The 26,587-nt window shown below is 40.7% G+C and overlaps 1 protein-coding gene across 1 annotated transcript in view; it reads right to left on the bottom strand.

Moving 5' to 3' along the window:
- Positions 1 to 320: 320 nt before the first annotated feature.
- Tspan8 (tetraspanin 8) overlaps positions 321 to 26,587 on the bottom strand; it is a 37,359-nt gene continuing 11,092 nt past the window's right edge. Inside the window, exons 2-8 of the mRNA XM_031349939.1 lie at positions 26,552 to 26,587; positions 21,230 to 21,367; positions 19,369 to 19,443; positions 19,153 to 19,260; positions 10,292 to 10,417; positions 6,577 to 6,660; positions 321 to 590 (exon numbers count right to left, since the gene is read on the bottom strand). The exon at positions 26,552 to 26,587 is cut by the window's right edge and continues 6 nt beyond it. Coding sequence (XP_031205799.1) covers positions 537 to 590; positions 6,577 to 6,660; positions 10,292 to 10,417; positions 19,153 to 19,260; positions 19,369 to 19,443; positions 21,230 to 21,367; positions 26,552 to 26,587 — 621 coding nt within the window. The 3' untranslated portion in view covers positions 321 to 536. The remainder of the gene's footprint in view (positions 591 to 6,576; positions 6,661 to 10,291; positions 10,418 to 19,152; positions 19,261 to 19,368; positions 19,444 to 21,229; positions 21,368 to 26,551) is intronic.

Here is a 26,587-nt window from a genome sequence, read left to right as displayed (position 1 = left end):
AATACATCTGAAACAAAACACAGACACCATAAAGGTAAAAAAAAATTATTATAGTATGGTAATTTACACAGCTGGACCATCCTTAAGTATTTCAACTTTAGGCAATCTCATCATCAGCTGTTGATATACCTGATAAAACAGAGCTGTGGTTTTGGGAAAAAAAAAAAAAAAGATCCCAGATTCACTATCTTAGAGTCTGTGATCTTGTCGCTTAGAAACGTGGTTATTCCACTGGGAAGCTCCAAGTGAGCATCAGTAGAGGCCCAGAGCTACTTAGACACAATGGCCGGACACCAAAAAAAAAAAAAACCATCAACACAAACACTTTTTATTGTGAGAAAAAATACACAACCATTTTTATTATGTCATTCACAGTTAAATATGCTGAATACATGTGAAGATGTCTGTAGTCTGCCTAAGTAAGACACTTCAGGAAGACATTTGCTCCTGATATTTACAGCACTTGGGTATTTAAAGTCACAAAGCCAAAGCAAAAACTCAAACGGTGTTTGTGATGACTAGGTATGCCTGTAGATTCATTTGCTTCCAATCTGGCAGTACAGCACCATAGAAAACACCAGACCAAGAATCTAGAAATAAAGCACAGGATTAATGTAAATGTTAAAGAATAACATGGAAAATGAAAGCTGTCGACTGAATGGAAAAATTAATCTCAAAGTCTGAGATGTCCCTCCCCCTTCTCTCTCCCTGTCCATCTGTCTGTCTACCTACCTACCTACCTACCTACCTACCTATCTATCTCTATCTGTCTCTGTTTCTCTCTGTCTCTCAATCTGTGTGTGTGTGTGTGTGTGTGTGTGTGTGTGTGTATAAGTGTGTTAGTGTGCCAGATATTTCCAACCAATCTTCAATGGCCCTACTTAATTGTTCAGTATCAGCTACTACTCCAGGATGGCCTCCTCCTGTGGTATGTACATATCCTTCTGTAAGCATTTCCCTCTGAGCTCTGGGTACCCACAGCCTGCAGGAACTAAATATACTTATTGATTCCGTTGGAAGACCACGGTTGTCTGGTTTGGATCATCTGCACAGAAATCAAGGAGTCTAAAATTTCTTCCACTAAAGTTTTAGGCAATGCTTAGAAGTGAAAAAAAAATGAGTAAATTTTTGAAGAAGGAAAAAAATATGCACTTGTAAACTGTGGGTAACAGATTAACTCTAGAATTTTCTTCTTTAGTAACAAAACAACTGAAAATCTACGACATGAATCCCATCTCCTTAGTTCTTCCAAAGGTAAGGACCCTCAGAACTGGCTCGAACTGGCTCTCTAGTTGGTGACTTAAATGCTTTGGTTTAGCTGTAGAAATGATAGAAAAGACCTGAGTGTAGTTAGATGAATATTGTAGCCCTTCCCATCTCCTTCGAAAGGAGGCTGGGGCTGGGGTGAGAGAAGGTGACATTTGCTGAGTCATCTTAAATGCTCCTACAGTGCTGACTTTCTCACTAACATCCTCCTAGAAGCATAATTCAAATAAGGGCTGCTGTCAACTTTTTTCTGCCTTAAAGAAAAAAGAGCAACAGATGGCAGTTCTCTAGAGCATTCTCTTTTGTTCAGGATGCTCTGAGATGCAGGGCTCAAAAGTAATTTAACTGTTCTGCCTTTATTCCAAACCTTATTGCTAGGAAACAAGTAATAAAATGACCAAAATTCTGAGCTCCAGCATCTACAGTCTTTCTTGACTTGAGATGGATGCCTACCAGTCCTTGAGCTAGGGAAGGCCTTAGATTGAAGAGCTGAATGAAACACTCTCACATGGTTGTCTAGAAGTGTGTCTAATAGCACAGTTTTTTTTTTTTATTTCTTTATATCAGGTAAGAACATTTATGTTCAGGAAAATAGAAGAGAAATTAACCTGTATATACATTTTATGATGTGTATACTAAGACTTAGAACAGACTTGATGCTAAGTGTGTTTATGTGTAGACTCCCACACGCTGAAGCTGTCTCTCCAAAAGTGGTAAAATGGCTTTGTTCCTGTGAGGTAGCCCTTCCTCCTTTTAAGTGGTAGATAGTCCTCATCATTTGATAATTTTTATTTACTGAATGTAAAACCGAAAAATACCACTTTTTAATAAGAATAATAATCTGCTTATTTAACTCTAGATAAGGATTCCAAACACCCGTAGATGATTTTTTTCCCCCAGAATCAAGTATGAGCATCTTACCTGAGTCTCTAGTATGCACTGAGAGGAACCCCTCAGGCACAGTCTTAACAAAGCTTCCACCGAAGGTCTAAATGTGAAACATGGGTTTGTTTGTTTGTTTTTCTGAGAAGATGTCTGCGTAGATTTTCTGCATTAGGTCTATGGGGAAATTGACTATTTCCTGAAAAATGTTTATGAGAAGATATTTCCTCTCTATGTATCTTTGCGTTTCCTTGAACTAGGAAATAGAGAACCTAAGTGCGAAGAGGCTCACCTAACGAATCTAAGACTAAAATCTAACCGGGGCCAGGTTTCTACTGATTGGATACCAGAGGACCATTTGCAAAGGTCTCTTTGGAATCAGGCACTAACTATTTCTTTCTTTTACATCAAACTCTAGATTTGGAAACCAAACAAGGAAATTATTCAACCACTCCTTAAGTCAGCTCTTTTCCACAGCAACAGATAGTCCAGGCATCAGACTTTAACCCTCTCATGCAAGGCTAAACATTACAACAGCTGCAGACAACCTCCATAGTGATAAATTATGTTGTATAGCATTTTTATTCAGCTATTTCACTGGAAAGAAATCATGTTTCACATTTAGACCTTTGGTGGAAGCTTTGTTAAGACTACCTGAGGGGTTCCTCTCAGAGTGCATACTAGAGACTCAGTGAAGATGCTCATACTCGATTCTGAAAAGAAAAAAAAATCATCATGGATGTTTAGAATCCTTATCTAGAGTTTAAAACACCCCTGTGTGTCACAAATACAAAGAGTATATCAAATTCATAAAATATTGATATGTGCTGCTCCTTTTGCAATCGTAGTTCCCACTCGCTCTGTTAAGATCCCCGGCAAAAACTTTGGCTATGATATGCAAGCCACCAATCTTTCCAATCAATCATGTCCTTGTTACTTTTGGCTCAGCTCCAACAAACCTCTTAAAAGCGTACGTGAGCTGTATGCTGCCATAGTCATCTCTCTAAATTTGGCTCTAGCATGAAATGTAATACTTAACCTCATTTAAGGCCTGCTCTCCCTATCTTAGTTCTTGGTGAGTAAGCCCAGGTCTCTGAGCTTATTAACTTTGTGCACACCAGCAAGCTGTGTTCTCAGGCATGATTTAAGTCCAACTCTGTCAAGGCAGGAGGGTGTGTGTGTGCCATATGTTTATATGATGATGAGTCTATTCTTCATCTTTGTAGACATTGTGTCTTATTTCTAAATGATCATGAAGCCAGAATACGAAGGAAAGGAACAAAGGACACAGAACAAATGTCAGAATCTAGAGAAAAGGACCTAACGCAGAGTAACTTTTGACTTTGATTCTCAGTCAGGTTCAAAGAAATCCATGCTCCACCAACACAGGCTTTTTAATTTGGACTATGAGAATTTTTTTGATGCTAGTAGTACCTAGTTGTTTTTTTTTTTTTTTTTTTTCTGATACTTGGCTGAGAAATGCCACAAGGAAACACTTAGAACATTATATTGCTTTACTCTCAAGAGAAATTCCTACCAAGTGATGTGACAGGAATTTGCAATCTGCTAAAGCGCCCTAAGCGTCAAGTACTCAGCTCCACAAGAAGGTAGCAAACATCTCTCAGGGGAGATTAGCAGGGAGATTCCACAAGGTGCTGGCATTCTTGCTACTATATTGACATAGGCATACTAACAACTTCAACTCATTTGATAGCTCCATGTCTCAAGATCCGAAATAACTCCATAAATGCTCTTTTGAAAAATGTTTTATTTCATCTTCTTGGCAAATATCTGGAGGCCATATAAAAGACCTCTTTCGGGTTGTAAAAAAGAAATGCCAAGAAATTCATCAAGATAAGAATCTGATGGAGAATATATTTGTCAGCATCGATAATTAAAGTAATGGCGTGATACATCAGAGCTTTCCTGGAGACCTCTCCAAGTCTGCTTTGAGTACCTAAGCTGGGAAAATGCAAGGACATGACTTAAGATGTGTAGAAATTCTCAGATTTCTCTAGAATGAACTAGAAGAAAAGCCTTTGAGTTTAGCTTGTATTCCCTGTTTCAAGATCATGGCTAGAAATGAACAATCTTGGGGGTTGTTCCTTTTCCTCAGATTCCTGCTTTCTACTGAGATCACCTCAGGAACGTTTAACACTTGTACTGGTTTTGATGCAAAAGGGATTCCTACAACTAAGAATTGTCTAGATTTGTTTTTTTCTCAAAACAAGAAGACTTTTAGAAATAGCAGCTTCATCTTTTCTTGGTTTATAGGAATGTAATCCTACCTATTCCAGTCTCCAGAGTGAGTCAAAGAGATGCTGTGCCCTGGGCAGTGTAGACCTCGTGCTTTCTAAACACTCTGGTTTGGTTCATCATGAGTGTTGGTATTCTGTCTGGACTCCACCCCCACAATGCCTGGCAGCAGCCAGGTATGCTCCTCTCTACCACAGTCACTTGGAAACAGCCAGGTACCCTGGCCCACTATAAATGGGGCTGCTTGCTTGCCCCCTCCCCTCTTACTCTTGCTTTCCACTTGCTCCCTCTCTCCACATTCCCTTCCCCTCTCTCCACATGTCCGGCCACTACTTCTCTTCTCTCTCTCTCTCTCTCTCTCTCTCTCTCTCTCTCTCTCTCTCTCTCTCTCTCTCTCTCTCCTCTCTCTCTCTCTCTCTCTCTGTCTCTACTACTCTCTTAACTCCCCTCCCCATGACCTAAATACACTCTATTCTATACTATACTGTCATGTGGCTGGTCCCTCAGGGGGAAGTGATGCCTTGATGTGGGCCCACTGAGGCGCCCCCTTCCCCCACACACCTTAGAACATATTCTTATACCTATTTATCTTTTTATGATCACAACAATGAGTATATGTTACTGCCAAGCATGAGTCTCTGCTAGGCCCAGATTCTGAGAGAAGGGTCTTTGGGAGCAGCAAAAACAAATGACTCAAAGTCAAATCATGGGTCCCAGCTGCTGAGATAACTTTCCAGACTGCTGTGTGTGTGTGTGTGTGTGTGTGTGTATGTGTGTGTGTATGTGTATGTGTGTGTGTGTACGTGTGTGTATGTGTGTCTGTGTGTGTGTGTATGTGTGTGTATGTGTGTGTGTGTGTGTGTGTGTGTGTTCTGATCTGCTCTAGACACCTTTTTCTTACTATTCTAAAAACTCTCTGATTGAGACAGATAGCTTTCTGCTCTCTGTCTGCTGGTAAAAGTTGGAAAAAGCTCTCTGGATAGCTCATGGGTTTCTAAGCAAGTCAGAAATCCTGTTAGAAAAATTTTAAAAATGATTCTTGGGTTCTCTGATCAAAACCAGAAAGCCAGAAAAAAAATTCTAAAAGACCTGTGTTCACTCTTCAGACATGCTTCTCTGAATAGCTGCTAAAGAATATTCTAAAAGAGCTGTGTCAGCTCTCAAAGTAATTCTTGGGATTTCTGGCTAAGAGATCCTGTTAGAAAAAAAACAATTCTAAAAGAGATATGTTCGCTCTCTATGGATTTTCTGACCAAAATCAGAAATCCTATTAGAAAAAAATTCTTGAAGCACTGTTTTTGCTCTCCAGAGATCTCCAGAGAGCTCAGAAAAATTCTGAAGAATTGTTATCCCTTTCTGCAAGCTCATCTCATGTAGACCAAAAGCCCAGGTTTTTATTTACATATCAATCCAGTTACTCCAAGTTCCCTTTTGATTATCTTATGAATCAGCATCCTGTTTTCCCAGCCTTCAGTTGCCTTCAATTCTTAGGAGAAGGCAAACACACATTTTCTTTTAACACTGCAAAGGAATTCCAAGATCTGCCTGTCTCTCTGTTAAGCAGAGTGTTAACTAGCTAGGCGAGACCTTGTCCTGAAACTACCATTTCTACCACACCTGGCCCTAAATTAGCTCTGTCCCAGGCTGACTCAGGAACCTGCCTGCATTGGTATCTGTCTGTTTTGTATCTTTCTGACAAGTTGGCTCACAGAGCAGCTGCTTTTGTCTCTTTAGATTCGTGAAGCCCTTCATAATTCATATTGCACCCTTATATTTTGCCTAGTTGAGAAAACATATATTTTTGAATCTATGTGTTTAGAGTTCTTTTCCACAGCTTTACAGGATGTCCTAAAGGTCCCAGCATTTATCATTTTACTGAGACATTAGCCACACCTTTGCCTCTCTAACTCACTCTGTCTCAGATTATCTTGGAGTCATTAACAGGGAGGACATTCCTCAAAGGAGTAATGTGAAAATATGTGCAGTATTATACAAACAAGCCTTATTGCCCACAGCATCCTTGGACACTCCTGGAGGCACATGCCTGCTGGCCCTATCCTAGGGGCAGGAACCATGTCATTCTGTCCCCACCCAGGCCATGCTGGACCCACATGTTATAATGTTACAATTATTACAAATGTATGCAGAGGTGATCACACTATTATACTGTACCTCTATAACTGCCAGTCCAAAAGCAACTCCAATGACAATAATAATGTTCTTTTCAATCAGATCTTTGATCAAAGAAAGACAGGTCTGTTAAAAAAAAAAAGAAAGAAAGAAAGAAAAGAAAGCATTGCTTTCAGTGAAATTTTGATCTCATATTAAGTTGATGTTTCATATTGGTACCTAGGTCAACAAAGAGGAGTTGAACTATTTCTTCTACCCCTAGCTGACTGTCGGGACTGGCACTCAGTAGAGTGACATTGGGTAGAGGAAGCTCTCCAGTACAAGCCTCATGTCCAGGAGTAGCTGACCAACGCATAATGGACTCCACAAGATTTCTGTGTGCTTTTATTTGGTTACAGTTTGGTAGTGGGGGCGGTTGGAGTTACATTCTTTGCTTGGGGGTTTTGCTGTTGTACTGGATTTTTGTTTGTTTGTTTGTTGAAAAAGAACTTAAAATTGGGAGGGTAGAATAAGGGAAAGGACCTGGAAGGACTTGGGGGAGGAGAAGAATATGATCAAAATATATTTAAATCAAAAATGTTAAAAATTAAAAATATAATAAAAATGCCAGTGAAAAAATTTTTTTTAAAATTAATAAGTCAATTTGTAACCATTTATCTCCAAACTATAATTTTCATAAACAAAAGTAATCACAGATTACATGGGTTTGTGACCTGCAGGGAAGTCTACTCTTGAGATTCCACCTATGTATACTGCAGATATTCCTCTGGAAAACAAGGGAATGTCAAGTCCTCCAATAACAAATATAACTTCTATTTTTATCTTTGAAGGGTCCATTATGTGTGCTCTTATGATATTACTTTAAGAAAGAGTTTAGAAAGTAATTTCTCTGATACATTATTTTGAAATGTATTCAAATTAGGCAAATCTAACTTTAAAAAAATTCAGACAAATTATAAACATTTCAGTAACTGAAAATTACAAGGTTAACTTTTTTTTAAATAGAAACTGTAATTTGTACAATGTAATCTGTACTGTCATGAACCGTCATCCCTGTGACATCCTCGTGTGGATGAAGACTGACCAAGATCAGACTACTTGCTAGAAACAGTAAAATAAATAAATAAATATCTCCAAAGCTGGGAAGGTCTTTCCGAAACTTCATCCCTTAATGTAATGAACTTCTTCATTCACTTCCAATCCAAAGCAGCAAACATCTGAGATGAGCATGCCAGTTAGGGCCAAGACAGAGATGAATGTCTACATCTATTGATTCATATTTATGATACCTGTCTCCTCCTACTTCCAAGAAAACAGAGAGCAAAAGAGAGTGAAGAAAAGAAAAGGAACCATGGGCCAGGCAGTGGTGGTGCATGCCTTTAATCCCAGCACTTGGGAGGCAGAGGCAGGCAGATTTCTGAGTTTGAGGCCAGCCTGGTCTACAGAGTGAGTTCCAGGACAGCCAGGGTTATACAGAGAAACCCTGTCTCAAAAAACCAAAAAACCAAAAAAACCAAAAAAAAAAAACAAAAAAGAAAGAAAGAAAAGGAAAGAAAGAAAGAAGAGGAACCATGGGGCTGATAAGATGGCTCAGCAGGTAAGAGCACTGACTGCTCTTCCAAAGGTCCTGAGTTCAAATCCCAGCAACCACATGGTGGCTCACAACCAGCCATAATGAGATCTGACATCCTCTTCTGGTGCATCTGAAGACAGCTACAGTGTACTTATTTATAATAATAAATAAATCTGTGGGCCTGAGCGAGCAGAGCCGACCGGAGCGAGCGGGGTTGACCGGAGCGAGCAGAGGTCCTAAATTCAATTCCCAACAACCAGATGAAGGCTTATAACTATCTGCACAGCTATAGTGTACACTCATATACATAAAATAAATAAATAAATCTAGAAAAGAAAAGGAAAGGAAAGGAAAGGAAAGGAAAGGAAAGGAAAGGAAAGGAAAGGAAAGGAAAGGAAAAGAAAGGAGAGAAAAGGAACCATGAATGGTATCCATTTGCAGGCTTCCTATTTTTCCAGACTTTTAAATGACACATTGCAGATGGGACTATTCCATGAAATGATGACCTTCCTTACAGGGTGCTAGGACAGCCATTGGCTTACACTCAGATGAATTCTGTATGAACTTTCAGGAGATATCATTTCATAAAGTGCTTTTCAAAATATATCTTGAAGAAAACCATCTCTTAACTGAGTCCTCCATAGGAACTGGGAATGCACATCAGCCTAGCCTATGAATTTCCTCATCATCCTAAGTGGAAACTACATTCATCCATACCAGATAATGATTTCCATTCTACATGGGAAATGCTGTGTTGCTAAATTTAGGTAGGCAGGAGGGAATCAGAGAGGATTATAAAAGGAAGAATTAAATAATTTAATTACTATTATTTTGACAATGAAATGACAGTAATATTGCCCCCTTTAATTCTCTCCTGTCAATTACTGTTAACGTGAGCAATGCCTGGACTACCTCAGAGCAGAGCCTCTTCAGCCCCAGTGAGTAGTTTAGAAAAGAGAATTTTTTTCTTCTGTAATTTGGTATTACCTCTCATTTATTAATGACACTAACAATTGATAAATAAAAATAATACTAGATTGACTAGATTGGAAATAACTTTTGGGTAGCATAGAAACTAATGTACTGTGAATTGGAGTAGCTTTTGGGAATCTCACATGACTAGATTCCATAAATTTGCTGAAGCCATTTTGATGCCACAAAGATATAACTGATAAAGAGTCAAATCTGAAGAATAGTAAAACATTTAAACATTGATGGCAATTGTGTTTCTACTAAGCCCTTCCAGGCACAAGGGACATCTATCTATCTATCTATCTATCTATCTATCTATCTATCTATCTATCTATCTATTTTTATTTCAAATGGATTTGGTGTTTTGCCTGCATGTATGTCTGCATGAGGGTGTTGGGTCCCCTGGGACTGGAGTTACAAATAGTTGTAAACTGCCATGTGGGTGCTGGGAGTTGAAATTGTGTCCTCTGGAAGAGCAGTCTTGACTGTTGAGCCATTTCTCCAGCCACAGTGTGAAAAGCCTTATAATGAGGAATACATGGCTTACAAGAGGTAGTCAATAAACACGATAAGTAGTCACATATTTTTCATTAAAAAGCACATGAAAAAATTGAAGTTTGGTACCCACAACTCAGACACTTTGGATGCCTATAACATATAGAAGATAGAAACTCACTGTTTAAATTGATTTCAGATACTCAAAGCAACTTCTCAATTGCAACAATAAGTAGATAAATTAGCATGTACATTTATCATTTGGAAACTAAAGTCCTAAATATAAAATCCTTTATTTCTACTTAAATGGATTCTTGGGGAAAGGTATTATAACTAGGGAAAAAAAAGATTGACTTTTGAAAACTAAAGTAAAAATATTAATATCCAGAACTTTAATTAAGATAAAAAAAATAGGACAGTAATTGTAGTGACCAAAGACAGACTAAAATAAACTTTTATGTTAGCTTGTACTTGACCTAACTGTGACCCATGAAAGTTCAGTTTAAATGATGCTAAGCTTTTAGACAAAAAAAAACCTTTCATTTAAAATTATCTTCTTTTACAGTTAATAAAGATTAGCTTTATATTTGGGTAATTGAATATTTTAATAGTATAGGTCCCCTGGTGCTTGCTGTATTTTAAGTTTTTATAGAGCTGGTCATTGTGAAAAGAATATATCAGAACTATTGATTATGCCAAATTGAATCTTATTCTCACCTTTCGATAAACACTATATTGCTGATAAGTTTCACAGTCAGATCCTGTACATTTACATGACTCTTTTGCATCTGGAAAATTATTTCCCCAGTCAGAAGCTCCATTATCCAAGCCACAGCACTTGAACTGTGAAGAGAGAGGCAGAAAGAAACTTAGTCATTAACACAGCCAGGAGCATCATCACACATCAAGTTGTTCTTCTAAAATGTCATTATGAAGATGTGTCATAGGCTAAAATATAAATTTTATTTTATTTCGGTGTTATGTATATGTACTTACATACTTTTGCTGGCACATGAGTGAGTGTCTAGGTGTGTCTGTGTGTGTGTGTGTGTGTGTGTACATGTGTGTGTGAAAGCATGAGCATGAGCTAGGGGACAGCAGGTGTGTCCTGTGTACACAGAAGCCAAAAAAGGTTTGGGACCTGTTGGAACTGTGTTTAAGGGAGATATAACCAGCTGACATGGGTGCTGAGACGACCTCCAGTCCTCCGAAAGCAGCATGTACACTTAACCACTGAGCCTCTTTTGCAACTCTTTATGCTAATGTATGATATGTCACCTTACCCATACAGAACATACATACACATAACTAAAATAAAAATAAATAAATAAAATCCACTTTTAGAAAGGAAGGAATGTTCAATTTTGGTCTGACCATCAATAAAGCAAAAATGACTAAGGTAGTAAAAGTTTGAGGAAACTGAAAATAAAATTTAAAAAAATAAAATTCTTAACGTTTAGTTTTAATGACAAGAGAAAGAGTCTGATCTATGTATCCTAGGTACACACACACACACACACACACACAAAGTCAAGTTCTCAACTTAGAGAAATCCACATGCTGCTCAAATTTTTTGAAAAGTTTTAAAAATAAGTGTTTTTCGTGATCTCCGCACCAGAGACATTTCAAAGAGCAGAACACTCCAGGATCTCCGTGAGACTGAATTTTCATAGAGATCTTTGAAATAGGAAAGCAAGCACAAGCAAAAGATCAACGTTTCAGATGAAATGTTCAAATGTCCTAGAGATAAAAGCACAGACGAAAGTGGCTTGAAGGGGAGGGGGATGTGGCTGTGGTCCAGGAAAGAGGCAAGAAGTGGACGTGGCACAGAACACTATTGGATGAGCAAAAGAAAGGAAGTACCCCCATGCTCTTCTAAGTCATCCGCAGTGAGAACACGTCATGATGAAACTGCTGGGAAACAGCACTTATTAAACAACCACTGCCACCACCACCACAACAAAATGCGGCTGCACTTTCAGGTATCAATTTCATCCCAGCACATCAGGAAACAGAATCGGCAGATAGCTATGAGTTAATGGCCAATCTGATTTACACGGTGAGTTCCAGGACAGTCAGAACTATATATTGCGACATAGACAAAAAAAAAAAAAAGCCAGGCAGCGATGGCACATGCCTTTAATCCCAGCATTTGGGAGGCAGAGACAGGCAGATTTCTGAGTTCGAGGCCAGCCTGGTCTACAGAGTGAGTTCCAGGACAGCCAGGGCTACACAGAGAAACCCTGTCTTGGAAAAAATAAAAAAACAAAAAAACAAAAAACAAAACAAAACAAAAAAAAATCATCTGGGCACATATCTTTAATCTCAGCAGTTGGGAGGCCTAGACAGGTGGACCTCTAAATTTTAGGCTAACCTGGTCAATCGAGTAAATTTCAAAACAATCAGGGCTTCATAGAAAAACCCTGTCTTGAAAAACGACCAATGTATGGCTAATCTTGAGGCCCACACCAGAAGAGGAAGCAAGCCCATGCTCTAGACTGAGCCTAGATAGCCAAGAGACCCAGGGTAGAACCAAACATAAATAGCCAAAAAAAATAAAAATCCATAAATTGATTCTTTTTTTTTTTTTTGGTTTTTCGAGACAGGGTTTCTCTGTGTAGCCCGGGCTGTCCTGGAACTCACTCTGTAGACCAGGCTGCCCTCGAACTCAGAAATCCACCTGCCTCTGCCTCCCAAGTGCTGGGATCAAAGGCATGCGCCACCACCGCCCGGCCATAAATTGATTCTTAATAATATTCTGCTAGATTCATAGGTATTGTCCAGCCATCATCAGAGAGGCTTCTTTTAGCAAAGATAGGAGTGGGTAATCTCACAGCAAGACATTATACAGAGAAAGAATCTAAATTGGAGATGTCCATCAAATCCTTAGAGATTGGAGAACTCCAAAGAGGGGAAAAGAAGAAAAGAAAGAGAGAAAGAAAGAAAGAAAGAAAGAAAGAAAGAGAGAAAGAAAGAAAGAAAGAGAGAGAGAGAGAGAGAGAGAGAGAGGAAGGAAGGAAGGAAGGAAGGAAGGAAGGAAGGAAGGAAGGAAGGAAGGAAGAAAGAGTAGGTGAGAGAGTCAAGAACACCAGGAGAACATGGCCCAATGAATGAACTAAACAGAGCTCATTTGGGCTCACAGAGACTGAAGTGGCAAGCACGGAGTCTGCATGGGTCTACACCAGGTCCTTCGCATATAAGTTATGGTTGTGTTGCTGTTATTTTTATGGAACCCCTAACAGTGGGGGGTGAGTGTATATCTTGACTCTTTGGCATGCTCTTGGAACTCTTTTCCTCCTATTGGGTTGCCTTGTCCAGCCTTGATAATAGCACTTTTGCCTTGTTCTATTGTATCTTGTTTTGTCATGTCTGGTTGTTGTCTCTTGGAGGCCTGTTCTTCTCTGAAGAGGAAATGGAGGGGGAGTGGATCTGGGAGATAGAGGGGGTGGGTGGGGAGCTAGAAGGAGTGAAGGGAGGGAGTTAGGAAGGAAAACTGTGGTTGGGATGTATTGTATGAAAGAAGAATCTATTTTCTATTAAAAAGAGAGAGAAAAAATAAAGGTTTCTAAAGATAACAACCAACATAGCAAAATAATATATAATAAGGTGAAGCAAAAACTTTCATATCAAAGTTGGGCACAGCAACCAGACAAAAGGAGAAGAGTCCCAAGAGCAGGCAAAAGAGTCAGAGACCCCCTCGTTCCTACAGTCCAGAGTCCCATAAAAACACTATGCTAATAGCTATAATATAATATAATATATAATATGCATATATATGCATATATATATAATATATATGCAGAGGACCTGGTGTAGACCCATGGAGACCTTGTGCTTGCTGCTTTAGTTTCTGGGAGCACATAGGCACCTGGCTGAGGTGACTCAGAGGGTCTTCTTTTCCTGATGTTCTCTATACCTGCTGGCTCTTACAATCCTTCCACCTCCTCTTCTGCAGGATTCCCTGAGCTCTAACGGGAGGATTTGATGAAGACTAAGGATTTGATGAAGACTTCCAATTTAGACTATCCCTCTGGAACATATTGTATGAGATAAGAATCTATTTTAAGAAAGAAAGGAAGGGGGCTGGAGAGATGGCTCAGCCATTAAAGGCTAGGCTCACAACCAAAAATATAAGAAAGAAAGGAAGGAAGGAAGGAAGGGAGGGAGGGAGGGGGAGGGAGGGAGGAAGCATGGGAGGGAGAGAGGGAGGGAGGGAGGAAGGAAGGAAGGAAGGAAGGAAGGAAGGAAGGAAGGAAGGAAGGGAAAGAAAGAGAAAGGCAAAAAGCAAAACAAAACCATGAAAAATAGACAAAGAGCTTTCATTCAATGGTTGTAGTTAGGTAGCCTATTATTCATATTTAAAGCCCACCCTGCCAAAATTTCAGTTGCTGATAACGGGACCTAATGTCCAGATTTGCTGCAAAGATAAAGAACAAGAAGGTCCGTACAAAGTGATAAGCCCAGTCCTCAGCTTTCAAATACTTTGACTACTATAGTTTCCTTTTCAATGTCTGTTATATTGCTTGTGCTATACTCTCAAGTGAACATGATTTCTTCATTATCACTATCAATGATTTAGATAGAAATGAGGAAAGGATGTATCAGACACTATATAGTACAGTGAAGTTGCAAAGAGGATCCAAATGATGAGTTTAAACTAGAAGTTCAATTGAGGCAAAGATAATGGTGTGGGCCTTTCTTCAAAGGCTGAGTTGCACAGACAGACACATGACTCAATGTTCTTATGATAAAGAGAGAGCTGAAAATTTAGCTAGTTCCAAGGTCAATCTTAACAACTTCCTTGTTCCCACGAGAGAGGCAACTAATCACTTACTCTTCATGATTATTTTGAATAATATTAATCAATGTGGACTTGTATAAAATAAAACATAAATCCCATATAGGTAAGATCACTCCATTTGAAATACAACATAACCTGATGATTGTTAAAGAGGCACACAGAGAGATAAAGGGTAGGGGGAGAAGATAGAAAGGCTAAATGACACTGGTTAGGATATCCACTCTCTAGACCTGCAATAGAGCTGTTAAGGAAGAAGTTTTGTCAGAACAAACTGTTAAGCTTGTATGAGTGTTGGCTGTAAAAAGCCAGAGTTAATGACGCATCACCCTTATATAAACACTTATCAAGATTTCCAGAGGGGCTACATTCCATTGTAGGTTAACAGGGAATTTGTGTGGGAGTTCCCTGAAATCCAGAGAAAGCCATGCAACATTTGAAACTTCTGTCCATATGTATTGTGTGTATAGATGAAACAGAGTTTGGAGTAGGACCTGTTAGCATTTCTTCTAGGTTCTGTCCAACAGCCAGGTAGGAGGCCTGCCTTACTATGAAAGGACAGTTCTGTTTCTCTCTCTCTCTCTCTCTCTCTCTCTCTCTCTCTCTCTCTCTCTCTCTCTCTCTGGCCTCTTTCTCTCTCTGGTCTCTCTCCCTCCACCTCTGTGGCCCCACTAGCTTCTCTCCACATGTTCCTGGCCGGCCCTTTCTCTTTCCTCTCTCTTTCTGCCCTCTGTCCCCTCTCTTTCTCTGTCTCTCCTCCCTTCTCATGCCCCCAAATAAATTTCACTTTATACTAGACTCATACCTCAGCAGGGAATACCTCAGCATGGGCCTGCTAAGGCACCCATTCCCACTGCATCATGCCACAGCATTACAAAACATATCAGGACCCCTTTCCCAAAGAAACTTAAACAAAGACAGCTAAATGGATGAGCAGATAAAATCAGGTTCAGGTGTGGCCCTAAGTCTTAGGAACTAATAGTACCTCAAACCAGTCAACACACAGCACATTCGGTAAATCATAGTTGGCACAGAGGCCTTAAATTCTGGAAATGGGCAGTAAAAGTCAACACCTGCCCCAGAATCTCATTGGATCTCTATGGTCTTTTGTCCCAGGAAATCTTACTAGAGGAGTAAGCTGCTCTGTGTGCCTGCCCCATGGGAGGACTGAGGCTACCCATACACTTCTGTTATCAACTTGAATTAGTCTGGGCTCTACAATGGGAACCCTGTAGGAGGGGCAGGGGCAAGCAAAGGGTACAGTCATGAGGAAGTTAGGGAAACGGCACCTCTTGAAGGAGCTTAGATGAGAACTGGCTCCCATTCTATTTCTGTTCTTAAAAACAAATGTTTTAGGCAGAACTTTAATAAACTGGAGTCTGTCCAAATAGGAACTGATAAATAATCAGGGAAACTGTGCCACGTGATAAGTGGCCTAAGAAATCGAGGATGTTTCAGCTTGAAAATCAAACTTTGGGAGTCAAACAACAGCTGTTTCCAAATGAAAAAGCCACTGTGTTTACAGACATCCATAGACTTCTTTTTCCTATGAGATTCAGAAATAATTAAGACTAAATGAGATGAATTCTAGAGTGGGAAGAGCAAAAATCATAGACTTTCAACTCAATATTTAAATGCTAGATGATAAATGTAAAATATTTCAACTGATGAAAAATTAGATCAGATAGCCTATAAAATCCAGCCCTCCTCTAACGTTCTATGACAAACCACATCTGCAGTGAATACTTTATGTAGTTATTATAATGAGGTTTCTAAAATCTAAATGTGTGGCTAGGAAGCCTCTCACAAAATAAAATTTAATCACTCTTGAAAGTGCATGTATTCACAAAGGAAAAGGAATGCAGGAATCACACCCCAAGGATGTGGAATAATTTTAAGACAGGAAGACAGAGTAGCCCAAGGGACCTTGACTAGACAAACCTGGTCTGCCACAGCTTCCTCAAGAAGTTGAACTTAGTAACCACTAGGAGGAAACCAGATAATTGAATGTCTTTAGTACCTCCTTAAGTTTTGATTTTACCTTAAAGACAAAAGAAAAAGAGAAAGAAACAAAGAAACAAAGAGGAGGGGAGGGAAGGAAGGAAGGAAAAGAGAGAGAGTGAAGGAAAAAGGCTAGGGCCCCCAATTAAAAAATAAAATGTCCTCATGCACGGTACATACTCACTTATAAGTGAATATTAGCCATAAAGTCCAGTATACCAATACCATAATCCACAGACCCAAAGAAGCTAAACAAGAAGGAAAGCCCAAACGAGGATGCTTGAATCTCACTTATAAAAGGGAATAAAATAGTCACAGGAGGCAGAGGAGGGATGGAACTGGATGGGAGAGGGGATGGGGAGGGGAATGACAGGTTCAGGATCAGGTGTGGGGAAAGACAGGAGAGAGGGCCAGAGGGCTGGAAACGTGAATGGAAAGCAGCAGCTGGCAGGGGTTGAAGGAGTGGGGGAGGGAGGCATCTTAGCCTGTGCCAGAGATCTGGGATGGAGGAGATTCCCAGTAGTCTATGGGGGTGACTATAGCTGAGACTCCTAGCAGTGATAGGGATCCTGAAGTGGCCATATCTTGTAGCTAGGCTCAGCCCAATGGAGCAATAAGAACACCAACCCACCCACAAAACTTTCAACCCAAAAATGTGTTCCGTCTACAAGAAATGCAGGGACAAAGATGGAGCAGAGACTGATGGAACGGCCAATCAATAGCAGGCCCAACTTGAGATCCATCCCATGGGCAAGCATCAATCCCTGACACTATTAATGATAGTCGTTGTGCTTGCAGACAGGAGCCTAGTAGAACTAATATCTGAGAAGCTCCACCCAGCAGCTCACTGAAACAGGTGCAGAAACCCAGAGCCCGACATAGGATGGAACTTGGGGAGTCTTATGGAAGATTTGGAGGAAGGACTGAGGGACACAGAGGAGATAGGAACTTCACAGAAAAACCGACAGAGTCAACTAACCTGGACCCTTGAGGACTCTCAGAAACTGAACCACCAACTAAAGAGCATACGGGGGTGGACCTAGGCCCCCTGTACATATATTGTAGATGTGTAACTTGGTCTTCATGAAGGGGTCACCCAACAACTGGAGCAGGGGCTGTCCCTAAATCTGTGGCCTGCTTGTGGATCTCATTCCCCTAACTGGGCTGCCTTGTCTGTCCTCAGTAGGAAAGGATACCACCCAGCTCTGCAGATGAGCTGGTATGAAGTGGTACCCAAGGTGGGGGGCACAATGTCAGAGTAAAAAGGAGGCGGGGAGAGGGACTATGAGAGGGCATCCTTGGAGGAGGGGACAGTGATCTGGAGGTAAAGTGAATGAATGAATGAATGAATGAATGAATGAATGAATGGAAAGAAAAAAGTCCTGTAGATGTGAACTCAAATTCCAACCCTTTCATTTGTTATCTGTCAGCCCCCTCTCAACAGGGTGTGCGTCCCATGAAATCGGCTGTGAAGAGTAGGTGGTTTTGCAGGCCTGTGTTAGTTCTTGGGAGAGTGGCTTACCATGAGAGGGGAACACAGGGCTTAGGAAAGGATAGAGTAGGGTGCTTGTGGCAGGAAACTAGAACAGGCCGAAGGGGGCCAGTGGTAGGAGTGGCAAGAGGATCTCGGAGAATAGTGGAGGGCGGGAGGCAACACAACGCGGTGTGTACCAACCTGACACACCAGAAGCAATCCTTAATACTTTGTAGCTTTGTATGCAAATTTAAAACATTAAAAATCTGAACACTCAGAGCATCGTAAGTAAAAGCCAACAACTAAAGAGCAAGATCTCTCTCCCCCTAGAATCTTGGTTCTTGTCTTCGGCAATCTCTTTCTATATTTACTTCAACTGCTGTGATGCCCTCCTCTGTGAGTACCTCAGAGAACAGAGCCGGTAATGACTCCAACTCTGCCCTTCAGCCTCCCGAACTGTGAGCAAACCCAGCCTCTTTTCTGCTAGTGGCGGTGCACGCCTTTAATCTCAGCACTCAGAAGGCAGAGGCAGGCATATGTCTGTGAGCCAAGCCTGGTCTACGGAGCGAGTTGCAGGATAGCCAGAGCTACACAGTGAAACCCTGTCTAAATGAAACCAACTAGACAAACAAACAAGAACCTTAATTAACAAATAATAAATCTCTTTTACGTATAAAATACTCAGTCTCAGGCATTTCGTCATAGCAATGCAAAATAAACCGAAACACTAGTTCCTAGGGTCGTAAGGAGCACTCTATTAGTTCTAAATGGAGGGAGGTAGATTCCACAGCACCACTCTTTTAGATTGTAAATATTAAAGTAATTTTTGTTTTTTCCCATAAACACTAAATTTGTTGTATACATACCTTCTTAATTTATACCCTAAATTGCTCTGAATTCTAAAGGATTAGAAACTGTTCCAAATACTTTTTTTCTCATTACATTTTGAAATGGCAATTGGTCAAAATCTGTAAAATGGACAGTTTCTTTTCATAGAATACAACAATTTTAAGCAATTAAATATTGGACTGAAGAGATGAGTCAGTGGTTCAGAGAGCTGTTCCAAAGGACCTGGGTTTGATTCTCAGCACCCAACAGGGCAGCTCACTACCACCTGTAACTCCAGTTCCAGGGGATCCAATACCCATTTTGGATTCTGCAGACATCAGGAATGCATGTGGTGCACAGACATACAAGCAGAAAAACACCACACATATAAAATAATAATAACAACATTGTAAAATGCACAATTAAACACTGAATAATTATATTCAAATCCCCAAGTGGCCAAAACATTCCATTTACCTCCTCCTGAAATGCAATCATGGCCTTCTGGAATTCTTTTGCCTCAGTGGTTGTTTCCGACAAAAGCTTAGCATTTTCATACAGTGTTTCATTCAGAATGCGGTTAGACTGAAAATTGGGAGAAAAAAATATATTGTTAAATTATCCATGTCATGATGTAGGATATCAATGTGTTGGGCTTTTGTAAGAGATGTCAAACATCATCTGTGAACATACCTCAGATTTGAAAGTGGCTCCTAGGATACCTGCTGCCACTTGCAGAATTAGAATCAGGAGCAAGCCAATAAAAAACTGAAAGTAAGACAGGATGTTATTCCAGAGCAGCCGGTAACTTCCAACAGCCTATCCAGTGTCATGTGACCCTTGGCAGCCAGAATAGCTCAGAAGTGTTGAAGCTACAGATTTGCAATCTATTACTACCCAGAAACATCTGCTTCGAAAGTAGATCAAGGAAAGTGGCTGCAATTAAATCTCATTGGAGAGACCCCTGTCTATTCTAGCCTATTAAAGGGAAGTAGGTTTGAAAGCCTAGAGGATCTAAGTGTTGTTTCTCCATGCCTGTTTAAATCAAGGTGAAAACTTGCATAAAACTGGTCTCCAAACAGTATCTTCACCGTGGAAATCACTGGAGCCTTGTTCCCCATGCACATCCTGAACTCTGCCTGGGGGATGTAGCGCCACATACTAGTCTGTTTGGAAAACAAGTTCCTCAAGTAATTACATTTCCCAAATGGCAAAAGAGGCCTCCTTACTCAAAGAGCTAGAGCAGTAGGTATTACTGGAGTCCTGGAAGTCTCTGCCTTCCCTCATAGCAAACCGCTAAGCACCATCCCTCTCAGACAGGCACAATACTTATTTTGTTATAGAAGCTAGCTTAGATCATTCAAATTCATACCCAGCAAATACTATTTTCTAATCATTTCCAAGATCTGCCCACTGCTTGTTAGCATATAAGTTTAAAAGTGAATGCCTATGAGTTATCCCAGCTTAATCCACTCTTCTGGAAAATTCTCACTAACAAATCTGATTATCTGCCCTACAATGTTGTTGCACAGCATGTACTTTATGACTTGGCTACCGCCAACACAAATACATCTCCTACCATTACTGAAAACAGCCTCTGCCCTCTACAGCCACACCCGAGACACTCCCATTTCTCAAACACAGCAGCCCTGGACCCCAGGCACTCTTCCTGGAGACAACAACATACCCTCCCCAACACAGATAGCTCATTCACTTCCACCTCTGGCTTGAAAGCCCCCTCCCCCAGCCTCACCCTTCTCCTCTTCAGCCACCCTCACTATAGTATGGTTTCACTGATTTTTCCCACAGTGGGGTCTGTCTTAGGGTTTTTCTGTATCACTGAACACAGTGTCAACATACAGAAACAAAGTGAATGACTGACATTGGATGTGCATTGCATGAATGAATGACTGAAGGAGTGAAGGCATGACTCACTAAAACGTATCTTCCTTTAGACTCTAAAGTTTAGAGTAAACTCAGATTTAAGCCAATGGCTTGGCATACGCTGTATGAAATTGTCTCTGTCCTTCCTCACCTACCTAAGGCATTCTCTGATTGGCTTTAATGAAAATATGAAGACTAATTAGCTGGGCAGGAAGTGGAAGGTGGGACTTCCTGAAAGGGAAAAAGGAACTCTGGGAAGGAGAAGGAGGAAAGGCCTTTTGTCAGGAGTCCTGGGAAGAGACATTCTGATAACAGGCTTGCGAAGAATAGCTATCCGTATGGCTGCATGAGTCTAGTAGGTTGGGTTAACTTAGATGTTAGTTGAGGGTCTGCCCAGCTAAGGCTTTGAAATATTAAAAGGTTTCTGTGTGGTTATTTGGGGGAAAATCTGGTTATGGAATAATTGCAGCCATACTCATTTCCAACATTAATTAATATAAGCAGAGCATGATGATTCTAATGTATACTGATGTAATCCAAAACCTCTGTCATAGTTTCTTCCATAACCAAATTCTCTAAAATAAATTAGGATTTCATCAAGTTTGGCAAGTTCAAGTCTTGTGACAGATCACAGATAACCCTTGGGGTCTGAAGGGTCATGTTTGCCCACCAAGAGAAGCATGCAGCGGCTTTCTTTCACAGCTCCACAGCATCCCAGGAAGCCTAGAACCATGATGATGGCCCCAACCGCAATCAAGATATTCACAGCAATGAAGGGGTTCGTGCTAGAGCTTCCAGAAGTGACAATCTAGAAAAAAGAAAAGAATTGGTGTATGGATTCCTTCTGCCCTGGCACAGTTCACATCGTACTGAGATGGTGGCACCTTCCTGAGTCCTGTTTCTGGCCTTGAATTGTCCTAGAATGAAATGGGAGATATTGGATGGGAACAATAAAGGTCCTTTAAAGTTGTTTCTAACATTTTAAAAAGGATATATGCTTTTAGTCTCCCTTTTTTTTTTTGGATGGGCTCTTTGGTTCACACATTGCATATTTTATACCTAGAGTAGCATTATAAAGCCTTTGTTTTATGATAACCTAATTATTTTGCCTTGAAAACATCTCAAGTTCTTCAAGTCTGTGCTAGTAACAGCATGAATGAAGTTCAGAATCATGTGGAGCTGAAGAAACTGTATGCCTTTAAAGGAGCAAATGCTGTAAGATCCATTCGCATGGAGCTGAAGAACAGGCAAAGCTGTGGTGATCAAAACCAAAGCGGGTTTGCCTTTGAGTAGAATAGGACAGAAGGCAGGAAGTGGCTGAAAGGCATGCTGGGAATGGACTTGGGTTAATGAACATGCTCTTACATCTTGGCAAGAATGCAATAAGCCCACTTCCTGCACATCCACATCAAATCCTGTCTTCTCGTTTTTCAGAAGGACCTATCCCAGACACTTTAGTTTTACCGGACTGTCAAATTATAGGATGTTGAAGAGAATATCTTAGGACTACTTACAGTTAGTGGGCTACCCATCTGGTGTAATTCAGGTCTTCCACATGCAACCCAAGTCTACTCTTATACATAAAACTCAGAGTGCCCCAAACCCACACGCACTTACTTTCCTTCATGCATTGACATGTGTATTCCTTCATGTGAGTGACAGTAGTCAGTCACGGTTAAAGATGGAGATCGTGCGCCAGTGTTACACATGTATGCTATTGTAGTCCTTATGCAACCTGCCACATCCAGGTATTGGGCTGAGGAAACTCAAGACTCTGTCTTCCGTCAGCTACCAGAGCACTCATGGGTCATCTTCTTTAACAATTGGTGCAAAAGCAAGTGGCGCCACTAGTAATCCTTCTGTTTTGAAGGCTTTTAAAATCCATTCATAACCCAAGGAGATGTGTACTCAGTGGTCATTAAAAAGGAGTGTACTTAAATCATGAAGGCTTAAATGGAAATACCCATACTCTACTTGGGGTCCCAACATGTAACATGTAACCCCAAGAAAAGTAAGCTATCCGAGCCTTTGGGCCGATTTCTAGTTTCTAAAAGGTAAATAGGCCAGTTCTGTGACTTCTGAAGCCTCCTTAACCTTTAAAAGTGTTTGTGCACACACAATGATTTAGATTTACAAGTTTAAAGCTTGCTTCTGTTCTAGTTTGTTTTTCATTTGGGGGGAGAGATTTTTGTTTGGTTCATCGTTAAGACTGGAACCAGACTTCCCAGGAAGGAGAATTAGGGTAGATAGACTGATTCGCTCTTGTAGATGGCCCTTCATCCATGAGTACAACATGCATTGGGCTTGGTGGGTTATTACAAAAGCAAAAGTAAAGACAAGTTTTGAGAGGGGTGAGAAGATGACCAGAAGGAGCGAGGGATGAATATAATAAAAAATACCATTAATGAATGTATGAGATTCACAAAGGATTGATATATATATATGTATATATATATACATACATATGTGTGTGTATATATATATACACACACACACATACATACATACATATATATATACATACATACATACATATATATACATACATATATATATATATACATATATATATGGACTAAGAAATTGCTAAAGCCAGAGAAATCATTGTTCACAAGCAGGAACAAGGTCAGAGACAAAATAGATGTGCCAGAAAAACCTCTTTGGAAAGGCAGTTCTTCTGTATGATCTCCAGACTGTGCTATGACATCTAAATAGGTAGAAGACTCTAGTAAGGTTATCAGAACTTAAAAGAGAAAGCCCAGACACAGTGGTAATAGATGGACTGTCTTCATAGGGAGCCGAAGCAGTGCAGCTGACACCTGCATAGGTAGCAGTAAGGGCTGTGGTGAGGCTAACCCAACTGGGTCACCCACTGCCAGGGACCAGGCAGAAAAAAAGCTGCATGCTGACCTATTAAGTAGTCACCATTGCAAGTGCTGCCCAACAAACGCCTATTCTTGTTGAAGAATGATCTAGAAATCTGAGCCCAATGTTTGTTACAGTTGGAACCCAGCAACGTTACCAAAGCTGCCCTGTGGAAACAGAGTCTGTGTGTTTCTTAAGAAAAGAGGAGACATCCTAAAGGAAGCCCCCTGAGTCTGAAAGATGAGGATGCTAGGATCTTCTTTTGATTCAAAGAGATGTCCTAAGACAAGGGTGGTATCCGTGGTTTTGGCCTTGGGAGCTATTGAGTTATCCATTAAAGCACCGTCCTCCCAACGCACTTTAGCAGAAAGAGATGTCACCTCCCTGCCATTCTTGTACGTATTTGTGTTCATGTTAGCCCTTGTAAAACGACTCATTCTATTTTCCCAGTAATAAAATTCAACTCTTTTCTCAATGTTGACTCCTCGACACTCACTACAGATAAACAGGAATCAAGCTGACTTCCTGTGAGCCAGGCTGGTTGGTGTTGTCCTGGGACTGACTTGTTCTGGGTAAGAAGCTGACAGCACAAAGATCTAAATGCAACTAGCAGTGCTGCCTAGCCCCCTCCATCCATTTCACTCCCAGATGTGGACTCACATTCTCTCTCAAGGACAACAGCTCTCTTTTAATCTGTTCAATGTGTGTTGTCTCTTAACAGACTAAACACCACGTTTGCTTAACAGAAACACTGGGGAGAAAGAAAATGTTGACCACAAATCAAATAATGATATAAAATTCAGGCTGTGGGCATATCTTCAAAAGTCTAAAGTACTTTCAAAATAGTGGTTGGTTGTTAGTCTTTGTTTTTCATTATGAGTCTCAAAGTCAGGCAGATTGTATGCACCTTCAAAATCCTCTTCCTTCTCTCAGACACCAGATGCTGGGACCATGAGGAACTTTCAGCCACGTTTATCAATATAAATAACAAATGGAATTCTGGTGAACTTGGAGGCAAGACTACCTGCTCCACCCAGCCTCTCCTAGTTTATTCATCGGGCAAAGTACAGAATGAGGAAATACCTAACTGCCTTGGATGCTCTGTATTCTCTTGGGATAGAAGAAAGTAAATAAGAGAAGAAAGAAAGAGAGAAAGAAAGGGAAAGAGGGAAGAGAAGGAGGAAGAGGAAGAGAGAAAGGAAAGAAAAGAGCGGGGTACATTTATGGAAAATCTACCCATATTTTAAAAAGGAAACAAACTAACTTAGTTTGCTTTTAATCCTTCTTTCCACTAAGCTGTGTCCAAAGGCATCTAGTCTCACAATGATACAATGTGTTTAAACCATTTTAAAGTGTTATCCTCACTTCTGGTTTAATAGTATCATTGTAACATCCAGTAGGAATCAGAATTCTGCTTAAGGGAGGAAAATTTTTGGAATAAAACATTTGAAAAGGCTCTAACAATAGAAGATCTGACTATACAAGAGCCTGCCTTTACAACCTTGAGCAAACTGCTCTGCTGGAGCTGAGAACAGTAAAGCAGGCAGCAGGGGGCTCTTTGAACTGAGAGAGGAGAGAGCAAAAATAAGAGCATCAAGAAATGAAGCCAGCATGGCGCTATTTTGGATAAATCTGGATCAACAACCTGCCCACAACCTCGTGCTTTCTCCCTCCTCCTGCATTTGGGACATGGAATAGAAATAAGCTGGGTCTGGAATTGTGCCTACAAACCAAACTTTCAAACCTGGGGACATGTTGATAAGAGTGTTGTCCCTGGGGTGAAAAGGTTTGTAATGGGAGCAGATGGGTCTTGTTTAACTGTTCGCATGACAGAGAAGCTGAACAGTATCCAGGTCACATTAGTGAGAGTGAGTCACATTAGTGTGAGAGTGAGTCACACTAGTGTGAGTGTGAGTGAGTCACACTAGTGTGAGTGACAGCCTCCAGTTGAAATGGTTGCCTCAAGTTCCATTTGCAAGAGGTAAATGCCACCTGTCCCTGAACTGTGCTGCCCTTGAAATCTGGAGTCACATTCACCTCCAAGAAAACATTTCTGTCTCCTTCCATTTTGGACCAACCACCGTGGAATTAGCTGCATGATAATCAGAATGTGCTAGAGAAGTTGCTCTTGGTGGAGAGGAAAGGTGTTCTTTTTCTCCAAGCTGTTTGTTAGGCTGGCCTTTAGTAATGAAGGAGGCAAGATTCTACATAAACCCTTCCCACAACTCCCTGTGTTGAAATCTTTCCAGTTTGAGAATAATGATATGAGAATTTGGGAGAGAGCCTCACCTGGGATGGATGACACATGTTACCAGAGAAACTGGGGTCATCGCTCAGGGTTCTTAATCTCAGTGATAAAACAGTTTAAGAGTGGGCTCAGAAGAAACTTCAAGGACAAGTTTACTTGAGCTTGCAAGCAAAACCAAGCTATAAATCTTGGTAGCTCCCTGGAGAAGGAAGATGGCTAACAGGAAGAGAGAAAGCCATGCTATTTGATTTGAGCTGCCATGTCCAACCATGCAGGTCAGACAAGCAGCCATATTGAAAAACAACAACAACAACAACAACAACAAACAGGCTGGGGGTGGCATTAGAGTAGACATTCTGTCAGGAATGCCCTGGACAGATAAAGGATTCAGAAGAGCAGGCAGGCTTAACCCAGCTGCATGCCCATGCTCCATTATTGACTACACAGAAGGCTGAGATTCTGTGAAGGCAAAATACATTATCTCATTGAGGATAATAATTCCTCCCATATTTCTAAAATGGCTTAGGGCAAATCAGCCTTCCTGAAGACTGACCCCTTGGCCAAGTGATTTACTAGCCCAATTGGGTTGACTAACTTGTTTTGGGATAGATCTCTACCCAGGCCAGAGAAATGGCTTTTCCTTAATGTACATGGGTGCTTCTGTACCCACAGCACACCCCTCTCAGCCCTCCAGAAGGACTGTGCCATGCAAGGCACAGAATAAGTAATTTTGACTCTCTAAAGTGGAAAACCCATGTAACCTCACACATGATATGAGAAGCATTTAAGAAAAATGCTATAGGACATGTACTAGCTGTCATTACTGTTGTCTTTGCTTCTCATTATGGAGATAGAGTTGCTTTGTGTATCTTCATTTACCTCTTTGCCGTCTTTGCTTACTCTCACCCATATGGC

This window comes from Mastomys coucha, unplaced genomic scaffold (assembly GCF_008632895.1).
Source record: "Mastomys coucha isolate ucsf_1 unplaced genomic scaffold, UCSF_Mcou_1 pScaffold4, whole genome shotgun sequence".
NCBI classification, from domain to species: Eukaryota; Metazoa; Chordata; class Mammalia; order Rodentia; family Muridae; genus Mastomys; species Mastomys coucha.
The sequence above is the reverse complement of the archived record's forward strand: the minus strand, read 5'-3'. Positions and strand labels throughout refer to the sequence as shown.